Source organism: Microtus oregoni, unplaced genomic scaffold (assembly GCF_018167655.1).
Source record: "Microtus oregoni isolate MIOR12 unplaced genomic scaffold, Mior012 000005F_ref0000423, whole genome shotgun sequence".
NCBI classification, from domain to species: domain Eukaryota; kingdom Metazoa; phylum Chordata; class Mammalia; order Rodentia; family Cricetidae; genus Microtus; species Microtus oregoni.
In genome coordinates, this window is record NW_024543064.1 from 35323308 (window position 1) to 35348213 (window position 24906).

Here is a 24906-nt window from a genome sequence, read left to right on the forward strand (position 1 = left end):
ATTGGGCCAGAAGCCCAGATTCTTCTTAGGAGTAAGCATATCCTCAAGATTTTTGTTGTTTTGTGCACTTAGGTGGGATGAAGAGGCAGTTTGGGGTTATGGAATGTACAGTTGAGGTGCTGGGCTGGGCTGGCTGTCTTCCTCAGGGCCGTCTTTCTGGTGCGGCACAAGTCCACTCGACAACGCTTTGCTATGAAGAAGATTAATAAGCAGAACCTGATCCTACGGAACCAGATCCAACAGGCATTTGTGGAGCGCGACATACTGACGTTCGCTGAAAACCCCTTCGTGGTCAGCATGTTCTGCTCCTTTGAGACCAAGCGTCACTTATGCATGGTGATGGAATATGTTGAAGGTACTGTGGGAGCGTGGCCTGTGTGGAAGTCAGAGTGTAGTCTGAGCCTTTGGCCTAAATAAGAACCAGCTTCTTTGTCCAGTAGTGAAGCTTTAGGCTCCAGCTTTCAAGACCTCTTTCAGTTTCTGCTTAGGAACTCTTAAGACCACTGGCCACAGTGAGCATATAGCTCCACAGTTAGAAAGGTGGATAGCTGTAGTAACCCAGCAACTAGAGAGTCTACTTCCCAAATTCTATGTAGACAGGGATAGAGGCTTTAGATAGCAGCCACAGAAGCCCAAAATAGGGCTCTGCAAAGATTGCCCCTGCTGATAACTTGTGACGGGGCCATCCTAACTAAGCCTAGTCATATAGTCTAGAAATAGACTAGAAGAACAACGTAGGCAGAGCTTGGAGAGGGGCAGGCAGTAGCTTTGCAGTGGCCCTTTCTCTGACCCTCACTCTGTACAGCTACAAACATATCTTCCCTAAGGCTTAAAGCTGAACTTGAACAAAGCCATGCTTTTACTTCAGTGGGTGTTTGTTGGAGGTTTAAATGTTACTTTAGTCAGAAACAAACATACACATATGTTTTAGCAGATACATTTGGTGAGTACAGTATTCGCATCCTACAAAACTTAGTGTTATGCCTGCAAGTCTTTATGAAGGTATGAAGGCTTGGAGTCTTTCCTTCTGTCACCTAAATCCATTTCCTGCTTTCTAGTACCTGTCTCCTACCCATACTAGTAGCAGAAGGGCTGGAGTCACAAGCTCCAGCAATAGACTATTCTGTGAGGCTGTCTCCTTAGGGACTGCAAAGTCTGAGAACTGGCTGGAACAGGGTACTGAAACATGATAGCTTTTCCTCATGATAGCTTGGGCTTTTTACAGGGGGTGACTGTGCCACTCTGCTGAAGAACATTGGGGCCCTGCCTGTGGACATGGTGCGTCTGTACTTTGCAGAAACTGTGCTGGCTTTGGAATACTTACACAACTATGGCATTGTGCACCGGGACCTCAAGCCTGACAAGTATGCCCACTGTCTATTTCTGTTGATCGGGGTCCTTCTCTTAAGTCTCTTGATAAGTAGTACAAACATAACGTGTTTAGATCATCTTAGAATGGCTACTAGGAAACAGAAGAAACCAAGCAAAACAAAGGAATTAGCACATCTAATAATGACTATAGAAAATAGCATTGGACCAGGTAGAGGTAGCACACGCCTTTAATCCCAGCACTTGGGAGGCAGAGGCAGGCAGATCTCTGTGAGTTTGAAGCGAGTTCCAGGATAGCCAGGACTATACATAGAAACCCTGTCTTTATAAAAGAAGAAAAAAAAATAACTTTCATATTATGCAGACTCATGTTCAGATGGCCACTCATGCTTGTTAACTGAGTCAGTGTTTTAATTAAAAGTTTTAAGTCTCAAATTCCTTCCTTCTTAAATGGGAAACAGCACATTTTCTGTGCTGCATATTGTAGAAACAGCCTGCCTTCCCCAATCCTTCCCCTGCTTTACCTTCATTGGTCCTGTGAATCAAACCCAAGGTCTCATGCATGATAGTGAGATCTCCACCACTGTACAGCATCCCCAGTTCCAGAACAGTTTGGAGACACTTATCACAGAACTTAGTAACTTACAGAACATGTTTCTTACTCAGATGATGAACCAGGTAGGAAACCTGACTTTGTTTCAGATAGTTTGAGTTTGTGGCCTGGGCAGCTGACATGGAGCCCATGAAAGAAGTCAGGACCAAGCAGGGCAGTGGTGGTGCATGCCTTTAGTCCTAGGACTTGGGAGGAAGAGACAAGAGGATTTCTGTGAGATCAAGGCCAGCCTGGTCTACAGAGCTAGTTCCAGGACAGTCAAGGCATCCCCATCTCAATGAATGAATCAATGAGTGAAGTTGGGACCAGGGATAGTAACTTGGGAATGCTAGAATTAGGGGTGGCAGGGTGAAGCTCTTAGCATCGAAAAGAATGGCTCCAGCAAAGTATGTAAAGCAGTCTCTGGTTTCTAGTTTCTGCCTCCCAAGTTAAGGGCATGGAAAAAGGTTTTACCAGTTTTCCTTCTCCCTGAGATGGATGGATCTTGTAAGTCTCTCAGCTTATGGAAGGATAGTTAATGATTATAGCAGCTTCTTTAGGATGACTGACCTCAGCCCTGGAGGCAGTCTCTTCTGCCAATACCTGTTCAGGTATAGAATGCAAGTGGAACAACAAAGAAATGGAGTTGCAAGGAGGGACAGAAAATGGTACTCACAAACCACAGCTGCCTAGCTCCCCATTTGTGTTTCTTGGTACCATGCAGAGGCTAAATCAGTACTAAGGAACAGCTGGGAAATAACTCCATGATTTTATTTCTGTGGTCTCACAGCCTTCTGATTACATCAATGGGGCACATCAAACTTACTGACTTTGGACTTTCTAAAATTGGCCTCATGAGTTTGACAACCAACTTGTATGAGGGCCACATTGAAAAGGATGCCCGGGAGTTCCTGGACAAGCAGGTAGGAAGCATGGGGAAATCCTTGGGGGTTGAAATTCAGGCCTCAGAATAAGACCTTGGAGCTATTTGCTTATAATTGATGCCTAAGTATTAACATGGGAACTCCACGTTTTTGCCTTTAGTTTCAGGGAAGCACAGAATAGGTAGCATATTTGGAAAACAGGATGAGCCCTGAGAAAATGGATATAAAATTTTCCCTGGAATTTGGATGAGATAGCTGTCTTAACTGTTGATACATCTTCTTGTGAGATCAGCCTGAGGCACAGCTCTGCTGGCTGTGTCAGGAACATACTTCCACTGGGTGCTGTGCCATTTTCTCTAGAGCAACCCATGGCCGTTTTGTGACTTGATATTTCAGGTTGTGGTGGCACAGGTAACTGGTAGGTTCTGGGGTAGGAACCAACTCTAATTCCTGACCCAAAGGAGAATTAGAGTTTAGCGTGGCGGTTTTAGGCTAGAATTAGATATTTTGGTTAATTAGGAAATAAAGAAACCCTCCTGACTAAGAGCTTTAACTCTGGTTCCCTGGGATTGCTGTTGGTCCTAATTATAGTTAAGGGAAGCTGCCTCTTCATTCCGAGGTTTCTCTGCTCCAGCAGTAGGAACACCCCTCTGCTGTCATGCCAGCAAGCTGCCTCAGGATCCTGAGCCAGCCTGCCTTCTCTGCTCAGGTATGCGGGACCCCGGAATACATAGCACCTGAGGTGATCCTGCGTCAGGGCTATGGGAAGCCAGTGGACTGGTGGGCCATGGGCATAATCCTGTATGAGTTCCTGGTGGGTTGCGTCCCTTTCTTTGGAGACACTCCGGAGGAGCTCTTTGGGCAAGTGATCAGTGGTAGGTACTGTCCCAGATCAGTGTGGAGTCAGGCTGTGTGCATACACCTGGAAGACTCTTGTGCTCTTTTTTCTGAATGTGTGTCTAGTAGGCATGTGTCTGCTTGTACACACATACTGTTTCCTCCTGGGGCTTCCTGTGTTCGTGTCGTTCTTGTGAAATGGTGTTCTGTGGTGTCTGTGAGTGTGAGTTCTGTGTCTAGAGTAAAATGGCAGGTGAGCTGGAGCTTCAGGAGTGGGAAGTCACTGTTTGCAATGCCCACACTGAATCAAGGAGCAAGCTATGTTCTGGGGACTGTTGAGACTCCCTTAAGAGGGGGGGTACCTGTAGGCCTTTAGGAACTGGGGTCCCAGGCAAGGTTTGGAGGAGCTCTAAACCTGACTTTTTTTCCTTCCTTATACTTTTCTTTTTCTGCATCTCCCCGCACTATACCCACAAATTTTTCTTTCTCTCTTACCCATGATCCTTCAGATGAGATTGTGTGGCCTGAAGGTGATGATGCACTACCCCCAGATGCCCAAGACCTCACTTCCAAACTGCTTCACCAGAACCCACTAGAAAGACTGGGCACAAGTAAGTTGGGCTTTTCTCTCGTTTCTCAACACTTGGTCTGTGTGCCCTAAGGTTCAGTGGAAAGTCCCTCTTCTTGATTCTGAGACTGCCCTATTCCTCTAGACAGAAAAGGAAGAGTCCTTGAACTGAGACTTCCCAGGCTTACTTTCTCACAGTCTAGCTTCTCATATGACTTAGTGACCTATACTTTATGCAGCTAATCTCGTCCTGTCCTCTATCTGCAGGTAGTGCCTGTGAAGTGAAGCAGCACCCATTCTTCATGGGTCTGGACTGGACAGGACTTCTTCGCCAAAAGGCTGAATTTATACCTCAGCTGGAGTCAGAGGATGACACCAGCTATTTTGACAGTAAGACTACTGGTGGGGTGAAGCGAAACATGAACCATATTTGTTTGGAAATGCCTATGCATCCCTTGGTCAGGAGCAACTGCTCAGGGCCCTGCTGGGCCACCAGGATGGGACCAACAAGGGTGCACAAGTTAATTAAACTGTGTATTTGGTCTAGCCCGTTCAGAACGATACCACCATGTAGACTCTGAGGATGAAGAGGAAGTGAGTGAGGATGGCTGCCTTGAGATCCGCCAGTTTTCTTCCTGCTCTCCAAGGTTCAGCAAGGTGTGACTTAAGGAAGTCCAGGCTGCTAATGGATTGGGAGAAGAGATCCTGTTGAGGGACATACTTAGGGCAGGCTCAAGGAATTTTGATAGGACCACTTCCATAAAAAGAGATGAGAGGGCTAGGGTTACATACTGCAGGATCTTCTAGGATCATCCTAGTCCCTGCCAGAGTCAGGGCAGCAGAACAGCTTCTGCAAATGAGCAACATGGATGGAGGAGGGCATAAGTGTGTGTGTGTGGGGGGGGGGGTCCCCTTAAATCTCTGGCTGTCGGATCCCAAAGAGACCCTTTGTTCCTTGGAAATATAGTTGTCGGAGCCATTCCACGTGTCTCCTGTGCCCACAGGTTTACAGTAGCATGGAACGGCTTTCCCTGCTTGAGGAACGCCGGACACCACCCCCAACCAAGCGCAGCCTGAGTGAGGAGAAGGAAGATCGCTCAGATGGCTTGGCAGGGCTGAAGGGCAGAGACCGCAGCTGGGTGATTGGTTCCCCCGAGATGTAAGCACCCAGGGCTCACCAGGGTGGGTTCATCCCTTGGTTGTTGCATCTGATGCTGGAGGGGGTGGGTGTTGGTAGTTAAATGACATTTGCCAGGAAAGTCTGGAAAAATGTATGAAAAGGTCTGTGACTATAATTTTGCCCCTAAGATAGTCTCAGCAGAGGCAGGAGAGGGAGACACCCTGGGCCACTTTACCCTATAGTACCTCTGTTTTGCAGATTACGGAAGCGATTGTCTGTGTCTGAGTCATCCCACACAGAGAGTGATTCAAGTCCTCCAATGACAGTGCGACACCGGTGTTCAGGCCTCCCTGATGTGCCTCGTTGCCCTGAGGAGACCAGTAGCACCCCTCGGAGGCAACAACAGGAGGGTATATGGGTCCTCCTAGCCCCATCTGGAGAGGGGTCATCTGGGGCTGTCACTGAACGACCATTGGAGAGGCAGCTGAAGCTGGATGAGGAGCTTCCTGGCCAAAGCAGTGAGTCTTGTCCAGGTGTGGCCCAGAGGACGGTGTAATACATAGGCTGGAGTATGCTATAGGGAGGGAGGCTTAGCCACATTATAGGTCTCATTATTCACTTGGGTCCACAGCCACAGAGGCACGAGGCCATGGGACCCCACAGCTGGCTGAGGAAGCTGCAGCCAAAGCCATCAGTGACCTAGCTGTGCGCAGGGCTCGTCACCGGCTGCTCTCTGGGGACTCTATAGAGAAACGCACCACTCGCCCTGTCAACAAAGTAATCAAGTCTGCTTCAGCTACAGCCCTTTCCCTCCTCATTCCTTCAGGTAAGGCCAATAGGGAACTAAGATCAAACTCACAGGAAGGACACTGAAGCTGTGGGTCTGCAGGAGTCTGTGCAGCAGGTGTATGTGTAGGCAGGTGTCTGGGAGACTACCCCTTACCATGCAAGTAGAGGTCTCTAAAGATTCGTGCTGATGGCTGTAATGTACATGCAAAAGCTAATATTTAAATCATCAATGTTAAAGGCTCTTGACCTTGAATACCTTGTCTGACATCTTTAAGCCCTAAGTTGATGTTTTTTGTTTGGTTGGTTGGTTGGGTGGTTTTGGTGTTGGGGTTTGTTTGGTTGGTTGGTTGGGTTTTTTGAGACAGGGTTTCTCTGTGGCTTTGGAGCCTGTCCTGGAACTTGCTCTGTAGACCAGGCTGGTCTCGAACTCACAGAGATCTGCCTGCCTCTGCCTCCTGAATGCTATGATTAAAGGCCTGCACCACTACTGCCCGGCAAGTTTTCATTTTTAAAATGTGGATATATGGGGCTGGAGAGATGTTTCAGTGGACTCAGGTTAAATTTCCAGCACCCACATAATAGCTCACAACTGTCTAACTCCAGTTCCAGGGGATTCTAACACCCTTACACAGACATACATATGGGCAAGCATCAATTCACATAAACAAAAATAAATCATTTTTTAAAATGTTTCGTGGATATAAATAATGAGCTCACAGGATAGCTGTGATGTTTACATGCGTATGTCGTGCTTACATAGTCCATAATGTACACATAGGTGCTGACTACATCGTTAACCTGTACCCAAAAAGTTCTGGGCTAGGTAGGGGTGCTTTGTGAACTCTAGTCCTGAAGGGAAGGTGAACTTTAGGTCTGTCCATGACTAGGAGTGGGCTGGGATCAACAGCCTGGATCAGGCTGGGATCATGGCCAGGTCATGATCACTAAGTCTTGATTTCTCCTCCAGAACATCACACCTGCTCTCCATTGGCCAGCCCCATGTCCCCGCATTCCCAGTCATCTAATCCATCTTCCAGGGACTCTTCTCCAAGCAGGGACTTCTTGCCAGCTCTTGGCAGCTTGAGGCCTCCCATCGTCATCCACCGAGCTGGCAAGAAGTATGGCTTCACCCTGAGGGCCATTCGTGTCTACATGGGTGACTCAGATGTCTACACTGTACACCACATGGTGTGGGTATGTCTGGCCAGGCAGAGCGTTGTCCTCTAACGTTGTTGCTTCCGCCTCCCCTTACTGGAACCTATCTGCCCTCCCACATTACTCATAGAAACCAAAGGGTGGTGGTCAAGGGGGTCACAGCAGTAGAACCAGGGTCCAAAATAAAGACTCTTCTCTTCCTGAGACAGCATGTGGAAGATGGCGGTCCAGCCAGCGAGGCAGGACTTCGTCAGGGTGACCTCATCACCCATGTCAATGGTGAGCCTGTGCATGGGCTGGTCCATACGGAAGTAGTGGAGCTGATCCTGAAGGTTAGTGCGGGAAATGTTGTCTGTGTGAGGTATGAATGCCCTAGACCTGCGAGCCTGAACTAGCCGTAAGGGGGAGTGGGCATGGCAGGTACACATACTTGTTGCATTAAGGACAGATGTAGGGACATGCAGAATTTGTGCAGTACAGGAGATTTTCTCCATATGGTAATTAGCTTTTGCTGGCCAAGACCCAGTGACTCTTCTAAACTGCAGGTGAGACTGATGAGCAGGACACTCTGAGGTGCCACTTGGAACCACTTTCTTTTTTTTTTTTTTTGGTTTTTTGAGACAGGGTTTCTCTGTGGTTTTGGAACCTGTCCTGGAACTAGCTCTTGTAGACCAGGCTGGTCTCGAACTCACAGAGATCTGCCTGCCTCTGCCTCCCAAGTGTTGGGATTAAAGGCGTGCACCACCACCGCCCGGCTTGGAACCACTTTCTAACCTGTGAGGGAAAATAGCACTTGTTAATGTTGGTTTGTAAGAACAAGAGCTGGAGCTGTGGTGCGGCAAAGGGCAAGACAAGAAAATAGCACCTCCCTTAGCCAGAGTCATGCTTTTTTCTGCTTGGCTTCTCAGAGTGGAAACAAGGTATCAATTTCAACAACTCCCTTGGAGAATACGTCTATCAAAGTGGGGCCAGCTCGGAAAGGCAGCTACAAAGCCAAAATGGCCCGAAGGAGCAAACGGAGCAGGGGCAAGGATGGGCAAGAAAGGTGAGACAGATGTGGTCCAGAGGTCTACCCTGAGAACCTGGGTGCTCACATTTGCTTGGGGCATGGGCTCCAGGCCCACAGTATGCTGTGCCCTGTGCAGCTCAGCTTTGCCCTTAACCTCTACAGCAGAAAAAGAAGCTCCCTCTTCCGGAAGATCACTAAGCAGGCCTCCTTGCTGCACACCAGCCGCAGCCTTTCTTCCCTTAACCGCTCCTTGTCATCAGGAGAGAGTGGTCCAGGATCTCCCACACACAGCCACAGCCTCTCTCCCCGTTCCCCTCCTCAGGGCTACCGGATAGCCCCTGATGCTGTGCACTCAGGTACAAGGGGTTCCCTGCAGATCAGAAATCACTCCTTGAGAAATAGGAATGAACCTGAGCCCCACTGTAAATCTCTTTTGAGCCCACCTTTGAAGATCCAGAAGTCTTGGGAGGAGTTTATGGAGGGGAGTGGATTAAGTAGACTCTAGTCCCCAGTAATATAAAGTGGGCATTTCCAGGACTACGTTCTTGCCTTGCAACTTAGTCACTTCTAATAAGTAACGTTGATGTGCTGTTTTCTGTTGGTCTGTCTTTCCATCCATGCGACTATCCAAAGTGGGAGGGAATTCATCGCAGAGCAGCTCTCCCAGCTCCAGTGTACCCAGTTCCCCTGCTGGCTCTGGACATACACGGCCCAGCTCCCTACATGGTCTAGCACCCAAGCTCCAACGCCAATACCGCTCTCCACGGCGCAAGTCAGCAGGCAGCATCCCACTGTCACCACTGGCCCACACCCCTTCTCCACCAGCAGCAGCAGCTTCGCCTCAGCGTTCCCCATCGCCTTTGTCTGGACATGGAGCCCAGGCCTTTCCTACCAAACTTCACTTGTCTCCTCCACTAGGTAGGCAGCTCTCTCGGCCCAAGAGTGCAGAGCCACCCCGTTCTCCACTGCTTAAAAGGGTGCAGTCTGCTGAAAAGCTGGCAGCTGCACTGGCAGCGTCTGAGAAAAAATTAGCCCCTTCCCGCAAGCATAGTCTTGACCTAACCCACGGCGAGCTAAAGAAGGAACTGCCTCCCAGGGAGGTCAGCCCTCTGGAGGTGGTTGGAACTAGAAGTGTGCTCTCTGGGAAAGGGCCACTTCCAGGAAAAGGGATGCTGCAGCCTGCTCCTTCAAGGGCCCTTGGGACCCTCCGGCAGGATCGAGCTGAACGCCGAGAGTCACTGCAAAAACAAGAAGCTATCCGGGAAGTAGACTCCTCAGAAGATGACTCTGATGAGGAGCCTGAGAACAGCCAGGCCACACAAGAGCCAAGATTGGCTCCCCAACCAGAAGCAGGCCAAAATGTACCCCCTAAAGTTTCAGGAGAGGGTAGGGAAGAGGACACTTTCTTGCACAGGAATCTAAAGAACGAAGGTCCTGTACTCTCAGGCCTATTGACAGGGGTCATACTAGGTTCCCCCCAAATAGAAGTTCCTGGACTCTCTCAGAGGAGGCTCTGGAGGCCACAAGCCTTTGAGGAAGCTACCAGTTCTTTAGAAGCCTCCAGCCTGAGTAGGTCTGGGCCCACAAGCCCCACCTCCTCTGAAGGCTGCTGGAAAGCCCAGCGCCTCCACACACCGGCACTAGCTGCACTTTGTCCCAGCTCTTCAGAACTTGCCTCTACTAGTTGTTCTGCCACCTCCCCCTCTGGAAAGCCAGGACCATGGTCCTGGAAATTCCTTACTGAAGGTCCAGACAGAGCATCCCCAAACAAGAAGATAACAAGGACAGGTGAACCAGCTAACTCCCAAGATTTGGAAACCACAGTTCCAACTCTTCCTAAGAACCTGTCTCCTAAGCAAGAGAAGTCACAGTCACCCGGTGTCCCTGGGCTGACCTATCCACTTCATGAGGTCCCCAGCCAAAACTGGCTATGGGAGTCTAAATGTGAACAAGTGGAGAAAGAGGAGCCAGTCCTGAGCATTATGGAAGTGCCTGATGCCTCAGGCGACAGGAGGCAGGACATTCCATGCAGAACCTACCCCCTCAGCCCAGAAACTGGGCCCAGCCTGCTCTGGAAAAGCCAAGAACCTGGGGGCCAACAAAAGCATCAGAACTTGGCACTGGCATCAGATGAACTTTTAAAGCCAACATAGCAGTTGGGTTTGCTTTCCTTGCACTCACCTGTGTAATACATCCTCCTGAAAACCATCCTGGCCTTTGTTTGCTTCTTTCTATTGGTCATTGTACACAGGACTCTAGGTCTGGGGCCTGTTGCTCCTGGGATTATAATGATTAAATTTTTAGTCTCGGGAAGAGAACCCAATTCAGCTGCATTTCTTGGATCATCTAGGAGCTGAGAGTAGGAAGTGACTCAGGAAAGAGTGGACAGAATGTAGTACACACAATATACCTACTATGTTCAAAGAATATGGGGGAGGAGGAAGGTGGGGAAGAAGGACTGGGAGGAAAAGAGAGAAGGTAAACTGCAGTTGGGATGTAATATATGAGAGAATAATAAATAAAAAATAAAAAAAAACCAACTCAAAGTGAAACAAGGTTTATCATCCTTCTGCATAGCCAGCCATCAGTGTACATGATGAGCAAAGCAGGGGCCAGCCCTGAGATTCTGTAGTTAATAGAGCACTGAATGGCCACTGCTTGCTTGGTAAGGAAATTAGCTTTTTTCCTGCCCTAGGCATCATACTCAGTTTGGGCAGAGCTGGAACTAGAACTCAGGCCTCTGACTCTAAAACCTGTATTTATTTATTGTCTAACTTTGTATCTTAGCAAGTAAACAAGAAAAAGTAAGAGGAATTGACGACTTTTAACTTTGGATATATTTATATTGAGCTATATATGGGGTATCAAGAAGGTAATAAAATATATGGAAATGAGAGCCATATTTTATCAACAATGACACCCCTGTGCACAGCAGCATAAAGGAAGTGAGTTAGGAGGTAAAGCTTGGTGGTCGCTCAATATCCAAGAGAAGAAAGAACTTCAAACTAGAAATAGGATATAATTTTTGACTATCTTGGTATTAAACATGCACAGTTCATGCCTTGTACTTAGGACATAGCAGGGAATAAATGAACAAAACAAGGTAAGTAAACAGACATTCCTGACCAACCAAGCCATGTGGACAAAGTGCCGTGCAGAGGACAAGAGGCTAAGATTAGTAAGTCTACTTCTAACCTCAGAGGAGAATGGGAAAAATGCTTATTTCTGGGCATGAGAACCAATTAAATGCACTTATTAGTAGGAATAGATATTGATTTTTTTCAATGTTTTATCCTGCTTCGGGTAGATAGGACTGTTAAGTGTTGGTTTCGTCACACAGAAGGGAGAACCTCTAATGGTCCCAGTTTAGCCTCCAAGACTGCAGGACCACATACTGTCCTCCCTACCAAGCCCACCCCCCTCCATGCCAAGAAGACAGAAATTCACTGCAATATTTTTATTGGCATTTGGAGCAAGTCGGCCAGACCATCCCTGTCTTGAAGAAGGTACAAAAAAAAAAAAAAAAACCCCAAACAATATTTTTGCCTTGCCTCCCCCCCACCACCCGTCCCCACCACTGCACAGTAATGTCTGATGACAAGAACAGTTTGTAAAAGTGGTCTAGGAACTACATTATAAATTGTCCCAACACAAGACACAATTGGCTTCCTTCTGAGTCAGGTATTTTTACATAAACTACATGAATTTTTTTTAATTACACCAAAGACAACAGAATAGATTTTCACAAGAAACAACAGTACCAAAGTTACATGCGAGAATTTGTAAAGAAACAAAGCTGGTTGTCACAAATGGCTAGAGCTAAATCAAAACTGAGCAGCTGGCAGCAAAGGACCAAGCACAGACCCTCTGGTTTATGATGCCATGGAAACCTCACAGAGATCTACTCTGGGGTCTTACATGGCAACAGAGATCATCCTAGAAAACAGAAATTGCTCAGAATTTTTTTTCTAGCTCAGGAGAATGCATGGAGCCGGTGCCTTGCAGCAAGATGAGACACATGGAAGACGCCACAGTGGCTCGAGGAGTCTGAAGTAAGTGCAAGAGTGGAGCTGCAGATGTCTTCATCTGTGGGTGGAGCAGCGACAGAAACATAGGCAACCTACCTATGCTTGAATGATGCCAGGTGTAAACAGCATTGTTTCGTTATAAAAAAAGACAAGTGTATCTAGCCAACCAAAAGCTGCTTTCATGTTGGGGGCTGGCTGATCTGCCCCTCTGGTTAATATCTGTCTCTTTACCCTCTGCTTCAGTCAGTGAGACTGCAGTTAAGATGCCAATAGAGCTAGAGAGTCCCAGGGCCCAGATACGGGAACAGATGATTAGACTAGCATGCTGACTCCCCCAGACACTAGTGCCATTGTTAGGAAACTGTGTCCTTATGCCATTTTCACAGCTCAGGACCAAGTAAATCATGTGGCAACATCTCAGAAAAAAGTACCTTCCTATTTATTAAATGACCCCTGGTCTTGGAGCACTTAAAGGGAAGGAATATAGGACTGCCAGACAATCTTTCTCCACAGTTCAGCCCAATTGTAGATGCTGAGATGCTGCCTTCTGTCTCCTACATATCCTCCACATCTGCCCTACAAAGTCATGACATTTTCAACACTCCAGTTGTATATTATATTCTATTTTGACTTACTTGGGGGGAAGCACCCAGGACATACTAGAGTTTTAGTGACTGACAGGAGGAATTCCTTACACCTAATCTTGAGCCTGTGACTGCTTCAGCAAGTTCAGTCAGGTACAAGTCACATAGCTATGCGAATCAGCAAATACCTTGGCATTACCTGATAACTGAGCAAGATTTCAAGCTGGCAATTTTGAGAAAGGCAGGACCTTTACCAGAGGCTGAGAGGTCAGTTTCCTCTCGCTCCATACTGGAGCCAACAACAACGAGATGTCCCTTTCTTCCTGTGCTTACTGTAACGACAGCTCCCCAAAAGTCTTGATCTCTCTTTATTGTAGTTCATTCCAGACATTCACCGAGGTAAATGCTTAGGGAAAGTCATGTTCATCTTTAGTTTGGCCCCCAATTTTGATCTTCCCTTATCATAAGCCTTATGAGCCAAGACCCAGGTATGGGCTGCTTATCTTGTTCAACTAGAATGCCTGCCTGCATGTCACTGAGCTCAAGCAGCTGAGTCATACTGAGCCATTAATGGCTCCAGGACTGGCTCTGAAGCAGCTGGACTCTGTTTGTTAAATGAGTGTGAAGCCAGGAATAGATGTCTGCCCTCTACCTAATGAACTTCACTCAGCTGGAAGGCCTAAACCACATGGAGCAGAAGATTTCTGGCCTAAAATCACAGCCACTGAAGCATGAGGAGAGGCTTGTACACTGCCTTAATGGCAGGCTCACAAGAAAGACAAATAGGAAAGCTTGTAGAATTTTTTTTCCCCAGATAGTCTGAACTCCACACTACATCCCCTCTCTTGGCAAAAGCTTCAACCACATTATGGAATAATGTGTGATGAGATGGGCCCTTCACCCTGACACAAGGGCTCATGTACATGAGATTTGCTGAGGTCTCTGGCCACAAGCTGAGTCCTTTAGCTACCTACCTATGGCTCCCTAAACCCTACCCAAAAAAAGGGAGATGAAGGCAAATTAATCCTTGTATAGTTTTGGCAAGGCTTTTAAACCTGGGGAAGCACATAACAATGTTGTTCTCTATCATTATTTGGTATATCAAGCCATCTAAAAGCACTGGATTGCACCTTTACTCATAAAACTAGTTACAAAGGTTTCAAACATCATTCTTTTGGCTAAAGAAACACCACACAAGCACCAACTTCACCATGACTCAAAGCTGACTATCCCCACAAGACAACTCTTATCTTCATCTCAGAAACAAGGCCAGGGCGAAAGGAACACACTGGCCATTTCTAGTGTCTGTTAGAACTCACATTTCTCGTTCAGGTTTCAGTACAGAAGTGTGCGTTCAGCTACTGAGTGTCACCTTCTCCCCTTAGACCTTGGTCTAGCAATGTTGTTTTTTGATTCATGAACACAGTGAGTTAGAGGAAGGAGATGTTGGTAACATTGAAATAACATCAACTGAAGAAGTCTTTTGCCTCCTTTTTTAGATTCTGTAAATGAAATCCCACACCTATTCCTTTGGTTGCCTTCCCTCCCCCGCCCCCCATCTTACCACAGAATCAAAGTTAGATTCTTATTGTAGGGAGAGACTATTAAAACAACTCCCAACAGAACCATGACCTGCTGCATTTTCAGGGTTGAAGACAAGAGGACATGGACTCTTCAGAGGCTTCCAAATAGATCCCCCACCCCCACCCACCACTGTTCTGTTCAAGGTGCCTGACAGCAAAACAAAACTCCATGAAACCAGCATCTGCTCCAGCTTAGTACACAAGTGCAGCACAGCTGGATCCGGAGACCCTGGGCCCCTCATTTACCCCCAAATCCTGGCCAGCTACTGCTCGGCCTTTCCACTTCACATTCACAGAGTCACTTGTGCAAAACAAGCAGTCTACGGAGAAAGAATGCCCTCATCGTAGTCTAGTTAAAACCATAGGAAAGAAATGCTGGAGAGCCATGTCTCTTCCCACTCTGCTTATCTGCAGAGCGAGGGCATCTGTGCATGGACAGGGTAGGCGAGCCTGACGTTGAGGGAGTCATTGTGCTGAACCAGGGATGTCTGCTGGTAATGGAGCACCAGCTCCTTCAGCGAGCTGTACAGGTTGTAGGGTTCTGCAAAGCCGTATCCTCGAGCAGTGCTGTAGATCACACAGTGCTTCACTTCCCCATCCGCACTGCAACGACACCATGGGAAAATGCTAAGGCAGGTCAGGGTAGACAAGAAGGATCCCATGCATCAGTCAATCAGACATAACTGTGCCTCTTAAAGCCTTGACTTCAGATACTTAACCATAAATGTAGACCTAATTTCCCAGTCCTCAGTTCCTGTCATTCCACATATATGTCTATCCTTTGTTAAGTCCTCCTCAGCGCTGCTTGCTATAGCTTACAGTCATGAGTTCTGAAGTCAAGGTGGTAGTGCCACAACTTCCTTTCTTGAGATTGTTTTAGTTATTTTGGGTCCCTTGCACTTCATAGAAATTTTAGAAAATCTTGCTTACTTTCTGCAAATATTCAGCTAAAACTTTGGATTTTGTTAGGATTGTGCTAACTTTGTAGATTAATTTTATGAAGTACTGATATTTAAAATATTTTTTGAGGAAAGAAAGTCAAGTCTATTATGTTTCAAGGAGCTGAGTAAGTGTAACAGAACAGGAAAACTACCTCTAGATGAGTGGTTCTCAACCTGTGGGTCATGACCTCTTTGGGGTTGAAATACCCTTTCACAGAGGTCACCTAAGACTCTTAGAAAATACAGATACTTATACTATATAACAGTAGCAAGTCGGGCGGTGGTGGCACATGCCTTTAATCCCAGCACTCAGGAGGCAGAGGCAGGCGGATCTTTGTGAGTTCGAGGCCAGCCTGGTCTACAAGAGCTAGTTCCAGGACAGGCTCCAAAGCTACAGAGAAACTCTGTCTAGAAAAACCAAAAAAAAAAAAAAAAAAAAAAGTAGCAAAATTACAGTTATGAAGTAACAACAAAATAATTTTATGGCTGGGGGGTCACCACAACACGAAAAACTATATTAAAAGGTCCCAGCATTAGGAAGGTTGAGAACCACTGCTCTAGATATTAACATGCAAAGGTCTTCACCAACTAAACTCCTAACTTCATTCAGTCATTTTTCTCAGATGTCACTGTACAAATTTGTTTAATTCCTCAGCATTTTATAATTTTAAATGGCATGTCACCATTTAATGAAAAATGGGTTATTCATTACTAGTACACAGAAGTACACTTTTGTATAAACTGGGCATGGCAACACCCCATCATCTAGGAAGTAGAGGCCTTATTATTAGAAGTTCAGGGTCATATTCAGATACACAACAGGTTTAAGTAAGGCCTGCCTGGGGTACCTGAGACCCTATCCAAAAATGCATACATAGATAAATGAATATATGTGCGTGTGTGTGTGTGTGTGTGTGTGTGTGTGTGTACACAGAGAGAGAACCTGCAACCTCTATAAACCCATTTTACCTCTTCCTTTCCAATCACAATGTTTTTTTTTAAAAAAAAAAAAAAAGGGGCTGGGTCTCGCTGTGTAACTTGGCAGGCCTGATACTACAGAGACCAGGCTGGCATGAAATTCACAGAGATCCACCTGCCTTTGCTGCTGCATGCTGGGAGGGATTAAAAGCATGTGTGCCACCACTCCTGTCTCAATCACAAGCTTTTCAGAATGGACATACTGCTCTTGGAGGAAGACATTCAAATTTCTTTCACTAAGTATGGTATCTTTGATCCAGTAATAGAAATCCTCACCTATTCCTAGTCTATCCCCTGCCGGTTTTTTTTTAAGAGATGAAAGAATTGGATTTTGCAAATACTTTTTGTAAATATATTGAGTGTATCATGTGATTTTTTGGTTCCTTTTCTAGTATTATCACATTGCTTTTTCTGTTAAACCACTCTTGATTTCTTGAAATAAATCCTTCTTAGTCATAATGCATAATGTTTTTTCTATGTGACTGTGGTTGCCTTCCTTAAGTTTTTTCTTTTTATTGGAAATAGATATGTTTTCTTCACATAATGTATCGTGATTATAGTTTCCCCCTCTAATCCTTCCAGTTCCTTCCTACCTTCCCTCCCATGTGAATCCACTACCTTTCCGTCTCTCATTAGAAAATAAACAGGCTTCTAAGAGATGATAATAATAAAGTAAGATAAAACAAAAACTAACACATTGGAATTGGACAAAACAAACAGAAGAAAAAGAGTCCAAGAGAAGGCACAAGAAACAGATCTCTGCCAGGTGGTGGTGGCACATGCCTTTAATTCCAGCACTCAGGAGGCAGAGGCAGGTGGTTTTTCGTGTTGTGGTGACCCCCAGCCATAAAATTATTTTGTTGTTACTTCATAACTGTGAGTTCGAGACCATCCTGGTCTACAAGAGCTAGTTCCAGGACAAGCTCCAAAGCTACAGAGAAACCCGGTCTCAAAAACCAAAAAAAAAAAAAACCAAAAAAAAAAAAAAGAGAGAAAAAGAAAGAAGAAAGAAAGAAACAGATCTAATCATTCACGTACTCCCAAGCTTCACTCAGTGTGACAGTTGACTTTTTACTGCCTCAAGATGCAGGATTCTCAGCTCCAGCATCTGCTTGTACACCTCCATGCTCCCTTTCATAATCATAATGGACTGAACCTCTGAAACTGTAAGCTGCCACCCTTCATTAAATGTTTTCTTCATAAGAGTTGCCATGATCATGGTGTCTCTTCACAGCAATAGAAACCCTAAGACAGATCCCTTTGGCCAACAACTCAATTAGCTGTGACTCAATCCTGAGACTCAAAGCTTCCTCTGCTGACAATAGATGGCCAGTTGGGCTCTGTCTCCCCAGTTATTTGGCAATTTAAGCTAGATCACCTTCTCACATGTTTTAGGAAGCTTCTACTGAATTAGGTTTCTCTATTACTCCTCAAATGGCCCTTAATTTCAGCTGTCTCTCTCCTTATTCCTTCCCTTGACCCTCTCTTCCTTCCCCCTCCTCACTTGAGACCTTTCTGTTCCAGCCTCCCCCTCACCCATCCATAACTATTCTATTTTACTTTCCTAATGAGAAGTATCTGTCCCCCTAGCACCTTATTTTTTTACCTAACCTCTGTGGTTCTATGGATTGTAGCTTGGTTATCATTTGCTTAACAGCTAATATCCACATGTAAGTAAACACATACCATATTTCTCTTTCTAGGTCTGGGTTAGCTTACTCTGAATGATTTTTTTTTCTAGTTTCATCCATTTACTTCCAAATTTGATTAATTCATTTTCTTAATGGCTGAGTAGCATTCCATTGTGTAACTATACTACATTTTCTCTATCGATTCTTCTGTTGAAGAACCTCTAAACTAAACTGGGCGATGGTGGCGCACGCCTTTAATCCCAGCACTCGGGAGGCAGAAGCATGCGGATCTCTGTGAGTTTGAGACCAGCCTGGTCTACAGAGCTAATTCCAGGACAGGCTCCAAAACCACAGAGAAACCCTGTCTCGAAAATCAAAAAAAAAAAAAGAACCTCTAAGCTGTTTCTGATTTCAGGCTATAAAGAATAGAGCAGCAATGAACATGGTTGAGCAACTGTCTCTGTATTAGGATGAAGCATCCTTTGGATAGATGCCCAAAAGTGGTGTAAGGCTGGATTTTATTTTATTATTTTATTTTTTAAGATAGTTTCACTGTGTAGCCTTGGCTGTCATGGAACTCGCTTTGTAAACCAGGCTGACCTGGAACTCAGAGAACCACCTGCCTTTGCCTCCTGAGTGCTGGCATTAAAGGTGTGCCCCATCACTGTCTGGCAAGGCTGGATCTTGAGATCAATTCCCATCTTCCTGAGGAACAGGCACAATGATTTCCACAGTGGCCATACCACCAGCAATGGATGAGTGTTTCCCTTACTACACCTCTTTGCCAGCATTAGATGGCATTGTGCTATTAACCTTAGCTATCACATTTGACAGGTGTAGAGTGGAACCTCCACGTAGTTGGACTTGCGTATCCCTGATGATTAAGGATGTTGAACATTTCTTTAAATGTTTCTCAGCCATTTGATTTTCCTTTTAAGAGTTCTCTGAGCCGGGCGGTGGTGGCGCACGCCTTTAATCCCAGCACTCGGGAGGCAGAGGCAGGCGGATCTCTGTGAGTTCGAGACCAGCCTGGTCTAGAAGAGCTAGTTCCAGGACAGGCTCCAAAACCACAGAGAAACCCTGTCTCGAAAAACCAAAAAAAAAAAAAAAAAAAAAAAAAAAAGAGTTCTCTGTTCAGATCTGTACTCCATTTTTAAAATTGGTTATTTGTTTTCTTGATATCTAGTTTTTTGAGTCCTTTATATATTTTGGACATTAGCTCTCTATTGGGTGGGTAGTTAGTAAAATCTTTTCCCATTCTGTAGGCTGCCGCTTTGCTAAATGAGGATGTCTTTCACCATGCAGCAGGTTTTAAGTTTTAGGAAGTCCCATTTATTAGTTGTTGATCTTACTGCCTGTGTTAACAGTGTTCTGTTCAGAAAGTCTTTTCCTGTGCCAATGAGTTCAAGGCTATTCCCCAATTTCTCTTCTATCAACTTCAGTGTATCTGGTTTTATGTTGAGGTCTTTGATTCATTTGGAGTTGAGTTTTGTGCAAGGTGATAAGTATGGATCTATCTGAATTCTTCTACATGCAGACACCAGTTAAACAAGCATCATTTGTTTAAGATGCTGTCTTTATTCCAGTATGTATTTATACTTTCTTTATAAAAAATTAGATGTCCATATGTGTGTGGATTTATGAGTGGATCTTCAATTATATAGTCCATGGATGAATGGGTTTTGTGCCAATACCGCGCTGTTTTTATTACTGTGGACCTGTAATACAACTTTGAAATTGAGAGTGGTGGTACCTTCAGAAGTTCTTTTATTGTTCAGGATTGTTTTAGCTCTCCTGGGTTTTTTATGTTCCCATATGAAGCTGAAAATTGCCCTTTCAAGATCTATGAAGAATTGTGTTGGAATTTTGATGGGGTTTGCACTGATTCTGTAGATTGCTTTTGGCAGAATGGCCATTTTGACTGTATGAATCCTACTGTAAGCATGGGAGATCTTCTGATAGCTTCAATTTCTTAAATGACTTGAATGACATTTCTATCACACAAGTCTTTCACTTGCGTGGTTAGAGTTGCCCCAAGATAGTTTACATTATTTGAGGCTATTGTGAAAGATGTCGTTCCCCTGCTTTCTCAGCCTACTTGTCATTTGGATATAGGCGAGCTACTAATTTTTATGAGTTGACTTTGTATTTAGCCACTTTGCTAAGTGTTTATCAGCTGTAGGAGACATACTACCACCCTCCATTTCTTGTTCTTTTTCCTTTTTTATTGATTTTTTATTGAGCTCTACATTTTTCTCTGCTCCCCTCCCTACTTCTCTCCTCCCCCTTTAACCCTCCTCCATTGTCCCCATGCTCCCAATTTACAGGAGATCTTGTCTTTTTATACTTTCTACTTCCCATGTAGATTAGATCTATGTAAGTCTCTCTTAGTGTCCGCATTGTTGTCTAAGTTCTCTGGGATTGTGGTTTGTAGGCTGGTTTTCTTTGCTTTATGTTTAAAAACCACCTTTAAGTGAGTAATATGATAATTGTCTTTCTGTGTCTAGGTTACCTCACTCAAAACAATGTTTTCTAAGGCTCCAAAACCACAGAGAAACCCTGTCTCGAAAAACCAAAAAAAAAAATGTTTTCTAGCTCCATCTATTTTTCTGCAAAATTCAAGCTGTCGTTATTTTTTTCTGCTGTGTAGTACTCCATTGTGTAAATGTACCACATTTTCCTTATCCATTCTTCGATCAAAGGGCATTTAGGTTGTTTCCAGGTTCTGGCTATGACAAACAAAGCTGCTATGAACATAGTTGAGCACATGTCCTTGTGGCTTCATTGAGCATCCTTTGGATATATACCCAAAAGTGGTATTATTGGGTCTTGAGGAAGGTTGTTTCCTAATTTTCTGAGAAATTGCCACACTGATATCCAAAGGGGCTGTACCAGCTTGCATTCCCACCAGCAATGCAGAAGTGTTCCCTTTTCCCCACAACCTCTCCAACGTAAGTTGTCATCAGTGTTTTTGATCTTGGCCATTCTTACAAATATTAGATGGAATCTCAGAGTTGTTTTGATTTGCATTTCTCTGATGACTAAGGATGCTGAACATTTCCTTAAATGTCTTTCAGCCATTTTAGATTCCTCTGTTGAGAGTTCTCTCTTTAGGTCTGTACTCTATTTTTTTTAATGGATTATGTGTTCTTTTGGTGTCCAATTTCTTGAATTCTTTGTATATTTTGGAGCTCAGACCTCTGTTTGATGTGGGGTTAGTGAAGATCTTTTCCCATTCTGTAGGCTGTCATTTTGTCTTTTTTACTGTGTCCTTTGCTTTACAGAAGATTTTCCATTTCAGGAGGTCCCATTTATTAATTGTTTCTCTCAGTGTCTGTGCTGCTGGGTTATATTTAGGAAGTGGTTCCCTGTGCCAATGTGTTCAAGTGTACTTCCCACTTTCTCTTCTATAAGGTTCAGTGTGGCTGGCTTTATGTTGAGGCCTTTGATCCATTTGGACTTGAGTTTTGTGCATGGTGATAAATCTGGGTCTATTTTCATTCTTCTACATGTTGATATCCAGTTATGCCAGCACCACTTGTTAAATATGCTTTCTTTTTTCCATTTGATATTTTTTGCTTCTTTGTCAAAAATCAGATGTTTGAAGATGTATGGATTGATATCCAGGTCTTCTATTCAGTTCTATTGGTCCTTCTGTCTGTTCTTATGACAGTACCAGGCTGTTTTCAGTACTGTAGCTCTGTAGTAGAGTTTGAAGTCAGGGATTGTGATGCCTCCAGAAGTTCTTTTATTGCACAGGATTGTTTTGGCTATCCTGGGGTTTTTTGCTTTTCCATATGAAATTGAGTACCATTCTTTTGAGGTCTTTTGCTGGGATTTGGATGGGCATCGCGTTGAACTTTTCTTTCTTATTAGACTTGAAGTCTGGTGAGAACTGCCCTCCCCTGTTATTTCTACTCACACAACTTTAGATGACAGTAACACAGTGATAAATAAGATGGACTTTTTTATTCTGCCTCATTTCCATGCTTTAGTGTCTAGTCCTAACTCCTCTTCCACATACCTCTACCTCTCCCTTTCCCTAACCAGAATTAACATTTCCACACATGTAAGGCCTACTAATCACGGCAACTCTATTTATCGTAGATATTTTATGAAATGAAGCCTGGAAGCTAGGTGTGATAGCTATACTTGAACTCTCATCACTCTGTGAATCCCTTTATTTACCCTCTCGACATGACCCTCCTTTTTTTAAGATTAACACACAAAATAGTGGGTTTTGATGTGACTTTTTAAAGTCATATTTAAAATTACCTTCCTTTATGGTGGGGCACACATATTGTGTATGTACGGCATACATGTGGAAATCAGTGAGCAACTTGAAGGAGTTGGTTTTCTCATTGCACCATGTGAATCTTGAACTCAGGTCATCAAGCTTGCTGGCAAGTGCCTTTACTTACTGAGCCATCTTTCTGGTCCCAGTAGGATTTCTGAGTCATATATGTCACGGTATCTTGATCATATATTCCCCAGCTATCCTCTGTTCCTCCACTTCTTTCTCCCAAATAGTGCCTCTTCTACTTTTTTTGTTGTTTGTTTCAAGAAAGGGTTTTTCTGGGTAGCCTTGGCTGTCCCTCTTTCACTTTTATGTTATTTAATTTATAATTATATTTTTTTGTGTGAGAGAAAACATCCATCGTATCTAAGCCTTGTGCTCTTTGACAGCAGTCACTTAGTCATCTTTGTTTCTACCCTGTCTTACAGCGTCAGCACTATCACAATAACACAGGAGGTAGCATTTACCTCAGAGCAAATGTTATGACCACCTTTGCTTGACTGGCGAGACTAGACAAGGACAGGGAAGCTATGTACCTAACGTTACACAGCAAGTAAGCAGCAAGAGCCAGGCTCAAATCTATAACATCCTAAAAAAAATCAAATAAACACTGATGGTCTAAGTAAGCCACAAGTCCTTATCACCACACCCTAATTCCATCTCAATATTGTGATGACTTTCATTGATTAATGCAGATTCGAAAAAGCCACATCCCCAGAGAAGACTTACACCACAGAACAAGCATAGCATCCTTTCTTGCTACTTTCACGAATTAAGAATGCACCATCTGGTTTCCCATAAAGCAAGTCCTCTGCTTGTACTCGGTTGATATCCTCCACAAACCAGGTTTTCTCATCATAATGCGGCAGGTTCTCATCTTCCTCATTGATAAAATAGCTTCTAAAAATTAAATATTTGAAATATTATTCTAGCAATCAGTTTTCTTATATCTAAAAGCTAATAAAATGTTATTTTTAATCTTTATAAAATAACAAATTAAAATTTCAATTAGGTGAATGTTTAGTTTTAAATAACATTACTACTTATTATGGTACAGAAACTACAGAACTCATTCAATAACTTCAAGCAAATGAATGGCAGTGGTGCATCCAAGTCTCGTGTGGGGAGTTCCTACACTCGTGTGGACGCCATACTCTTCAGGCAGCTCAGCTCAAAAGAGGCGCAGAGTTTTCTCTTCTGCTACTGACCCTGACAGGAGGAGCCTTACACTGAGGAAAAAGCCCTCTGGCAGAGGAACTTACTCATCAGCATCCTCATTTTTGATTCCCAGCCAGGTGTTCAGGCGCTTCTGCCTCACTCCTTTGTGATTGAGCCATCTGCCAAGAGGAAGACACTGGTCAGAATTGAACTGTCCGAACACTGGTGAAATCAGCCAAGCTTTGAAAGTCCAGGAACCTCTTATTTTTCCTCGTCTCAAGAAGAGTGGCCAGAGTTTTCCCTAAATTAATCTCTCCATTACTTTTCCTTCAATTAATACCACAATTAATTTTTCCTGAAAAAAGGAAGAAACACAAAAAAACTACTTGAAATTAGGCATGTATCTACTTTTCTTTCTCCTCTTTTCTATAAGTGTACACACACACACACACTTTCATTCAAACATAGTAGAGGCCCGTGGTCTAAAGCAGGAATATAAAACTGGAGTATAAAAAACACTTTCATGGGCTGGAGAGATGGCTCAGAGGCTGAGAGCTCCAGGTGTCCTTCCAGATGTCCTGAGTTCAGTTCCCACATTATACATGACAAATAAATAAATCTTAAAAACCAGAACACTTCCTTGGGGGCTGGACAGATGGCTCAGTGTTTAAGAGCACACTGGGGCTGGACAGACGGCTCAGCAGTTAGAGCGCTGGCTGCTCTTCCAGAGGACCTGCTTTCAATTCCCAGCACCCACATGCAGCTCACAACTGTCTGTAACTCCTGTTCCAAAAGATCCAATGCCCTCATACAGACATACCTGCAGGCAAAAACACCAATGCATAAAATAAAAATAAATAATTATTTAAAAATAGAGCACACATTGCTCTTACAGAGAGCCCCAGTTAAGTTCTCAAGATCCAAATGGTGGCTAACAACCACCTATAATCCAGTTCCCGGGGGATCTAGTACCTCTGGCCTCACACTGTTCACCTGCACTCATCCACATAAGTTAAAAGTAACTGTTTTTTTAAGTATAGTTGTTCATCAACAACCAATTCTCCTTTCCTTATCATTCAATATCATCATAATCATCATCTCAGGACTCTCTTCCCTAAGTGTCCCAATTAAGACCTACTCTTTACCACTTTATTAATTTTCAGAGACCCAGCAAAATTCATTATTTTATAATGTTTATGTTTGCCTCCCCCATAAAACCATCTAGTGTTTTAAAGAAGTTTTTCTTCTGCTTATGGTAATACTGCCAATTTCTTTTTTTTTAAAGTATCTACCTATCTATCTATCTATCTATCTATCTATCATGTATACAGTATTCTGTCTGCATGTATATGCCTACATGCCAAAAGAGGGGACCAGATCTCATTATAGATGGTTGTGAGTCACCATGTGGGTGCTAGGAATT

The 24906-nt window shown here is 44.3% G+C and overlaps 2 protein-coding genes across 14 annotated transcripts in view; one reads left to right on the forward strand and one right to left on the reverse strand.

The window, feature by feature from the left end:
• Mast2 (microtubule associated serine/threonine kinase 2) overlaps positions 1-10830 on the forward strand; it is a 115128-nt gene extending 104298 nt beyond the window's left edge. For 4 of the 12 annotated variants that reach the window (XM_041651320.1, XM_041651321.1, XM_041651325.1 and 1 more), the window contains 15 exons: positions 147-355; positions 1226-1364; positions 2712-2844; positions 3515-3680; positions 4152-4253; positions 4478-4600; positions 4758-4867; positions 5215-5369; positions 5589-5863; positions 5962-6156; positions 7087-7313; positions 7484-7606; positions 8183-8319; positions 8446-8639; positions 8917-10828. In XM_041651320.1, the coding sequence (XP_041507254.1) occupies positions 147-355; positions 1226-1364; positions 2712-2844; positions 3515-3680; positions 4152-4253; positions 4478-4600; positions 4758-4867; positions 5215-5369; positions 5589-5863; positions 5962-6156; positions 7087-7313; positions 7484-7606; positions 8183-8319; positions 8446-8639; positions 8917-10436 (3808 nt within the window). In that variant the 3' untranslated portion in view covers positions 10437-10828. Of the gene's footprint in view, positions 1-146; positions 356-1225; positions 1365-2711; positions 2845-3514; positions 3681-4151; positions 4254-4477; positions 4601-4757; positions 4868-5214; positions 5370-5588; positions 5864-5961; positions 6157-7086; positions 7314-7483; positions 7607-8182; positions 8320-8445; positions 8640-8916 lie in introns of all 12 variants that reach the window. The other 8 variants (XM_041651323.1, XM_041651324.1, XM_041651326.1 and 5 more) reach the window with 5 other exon arrangements.
• Positions 10831-11362: 532 nt separating this feature from the next.
• LOC121448002 (phosphatidylinositol 3-kinase regulatory subunit gamma) overlaps positions 11363-24906 on the reverse strand; it is a 74513-nt gene continuing 60969 nt past the window's right edge. The window contains exons 9-11 of one of the 2 annotated variants that reach the window (XM_041651530.1): positions 23588-23662; positions 23055-23225; positions 11363-15081 (exon numbers count right to left, since the gene is read on the reverse strand). In XM_041651530.1, coding sequence (XP_041507464.1) covers positions 14883-15081; positions 23055-23225; positions 23588-23662 — 445 coding nt within the window. In that variant the 3' untranslated portion in view covers positions 11363-14882. The remainder of the gene's footprint in view (positions 15082-23054; positions 23226-23587; positions 23663-24906) is intronic. The other variant, XM_041651531.1, reaches the window with a different exon arrangement.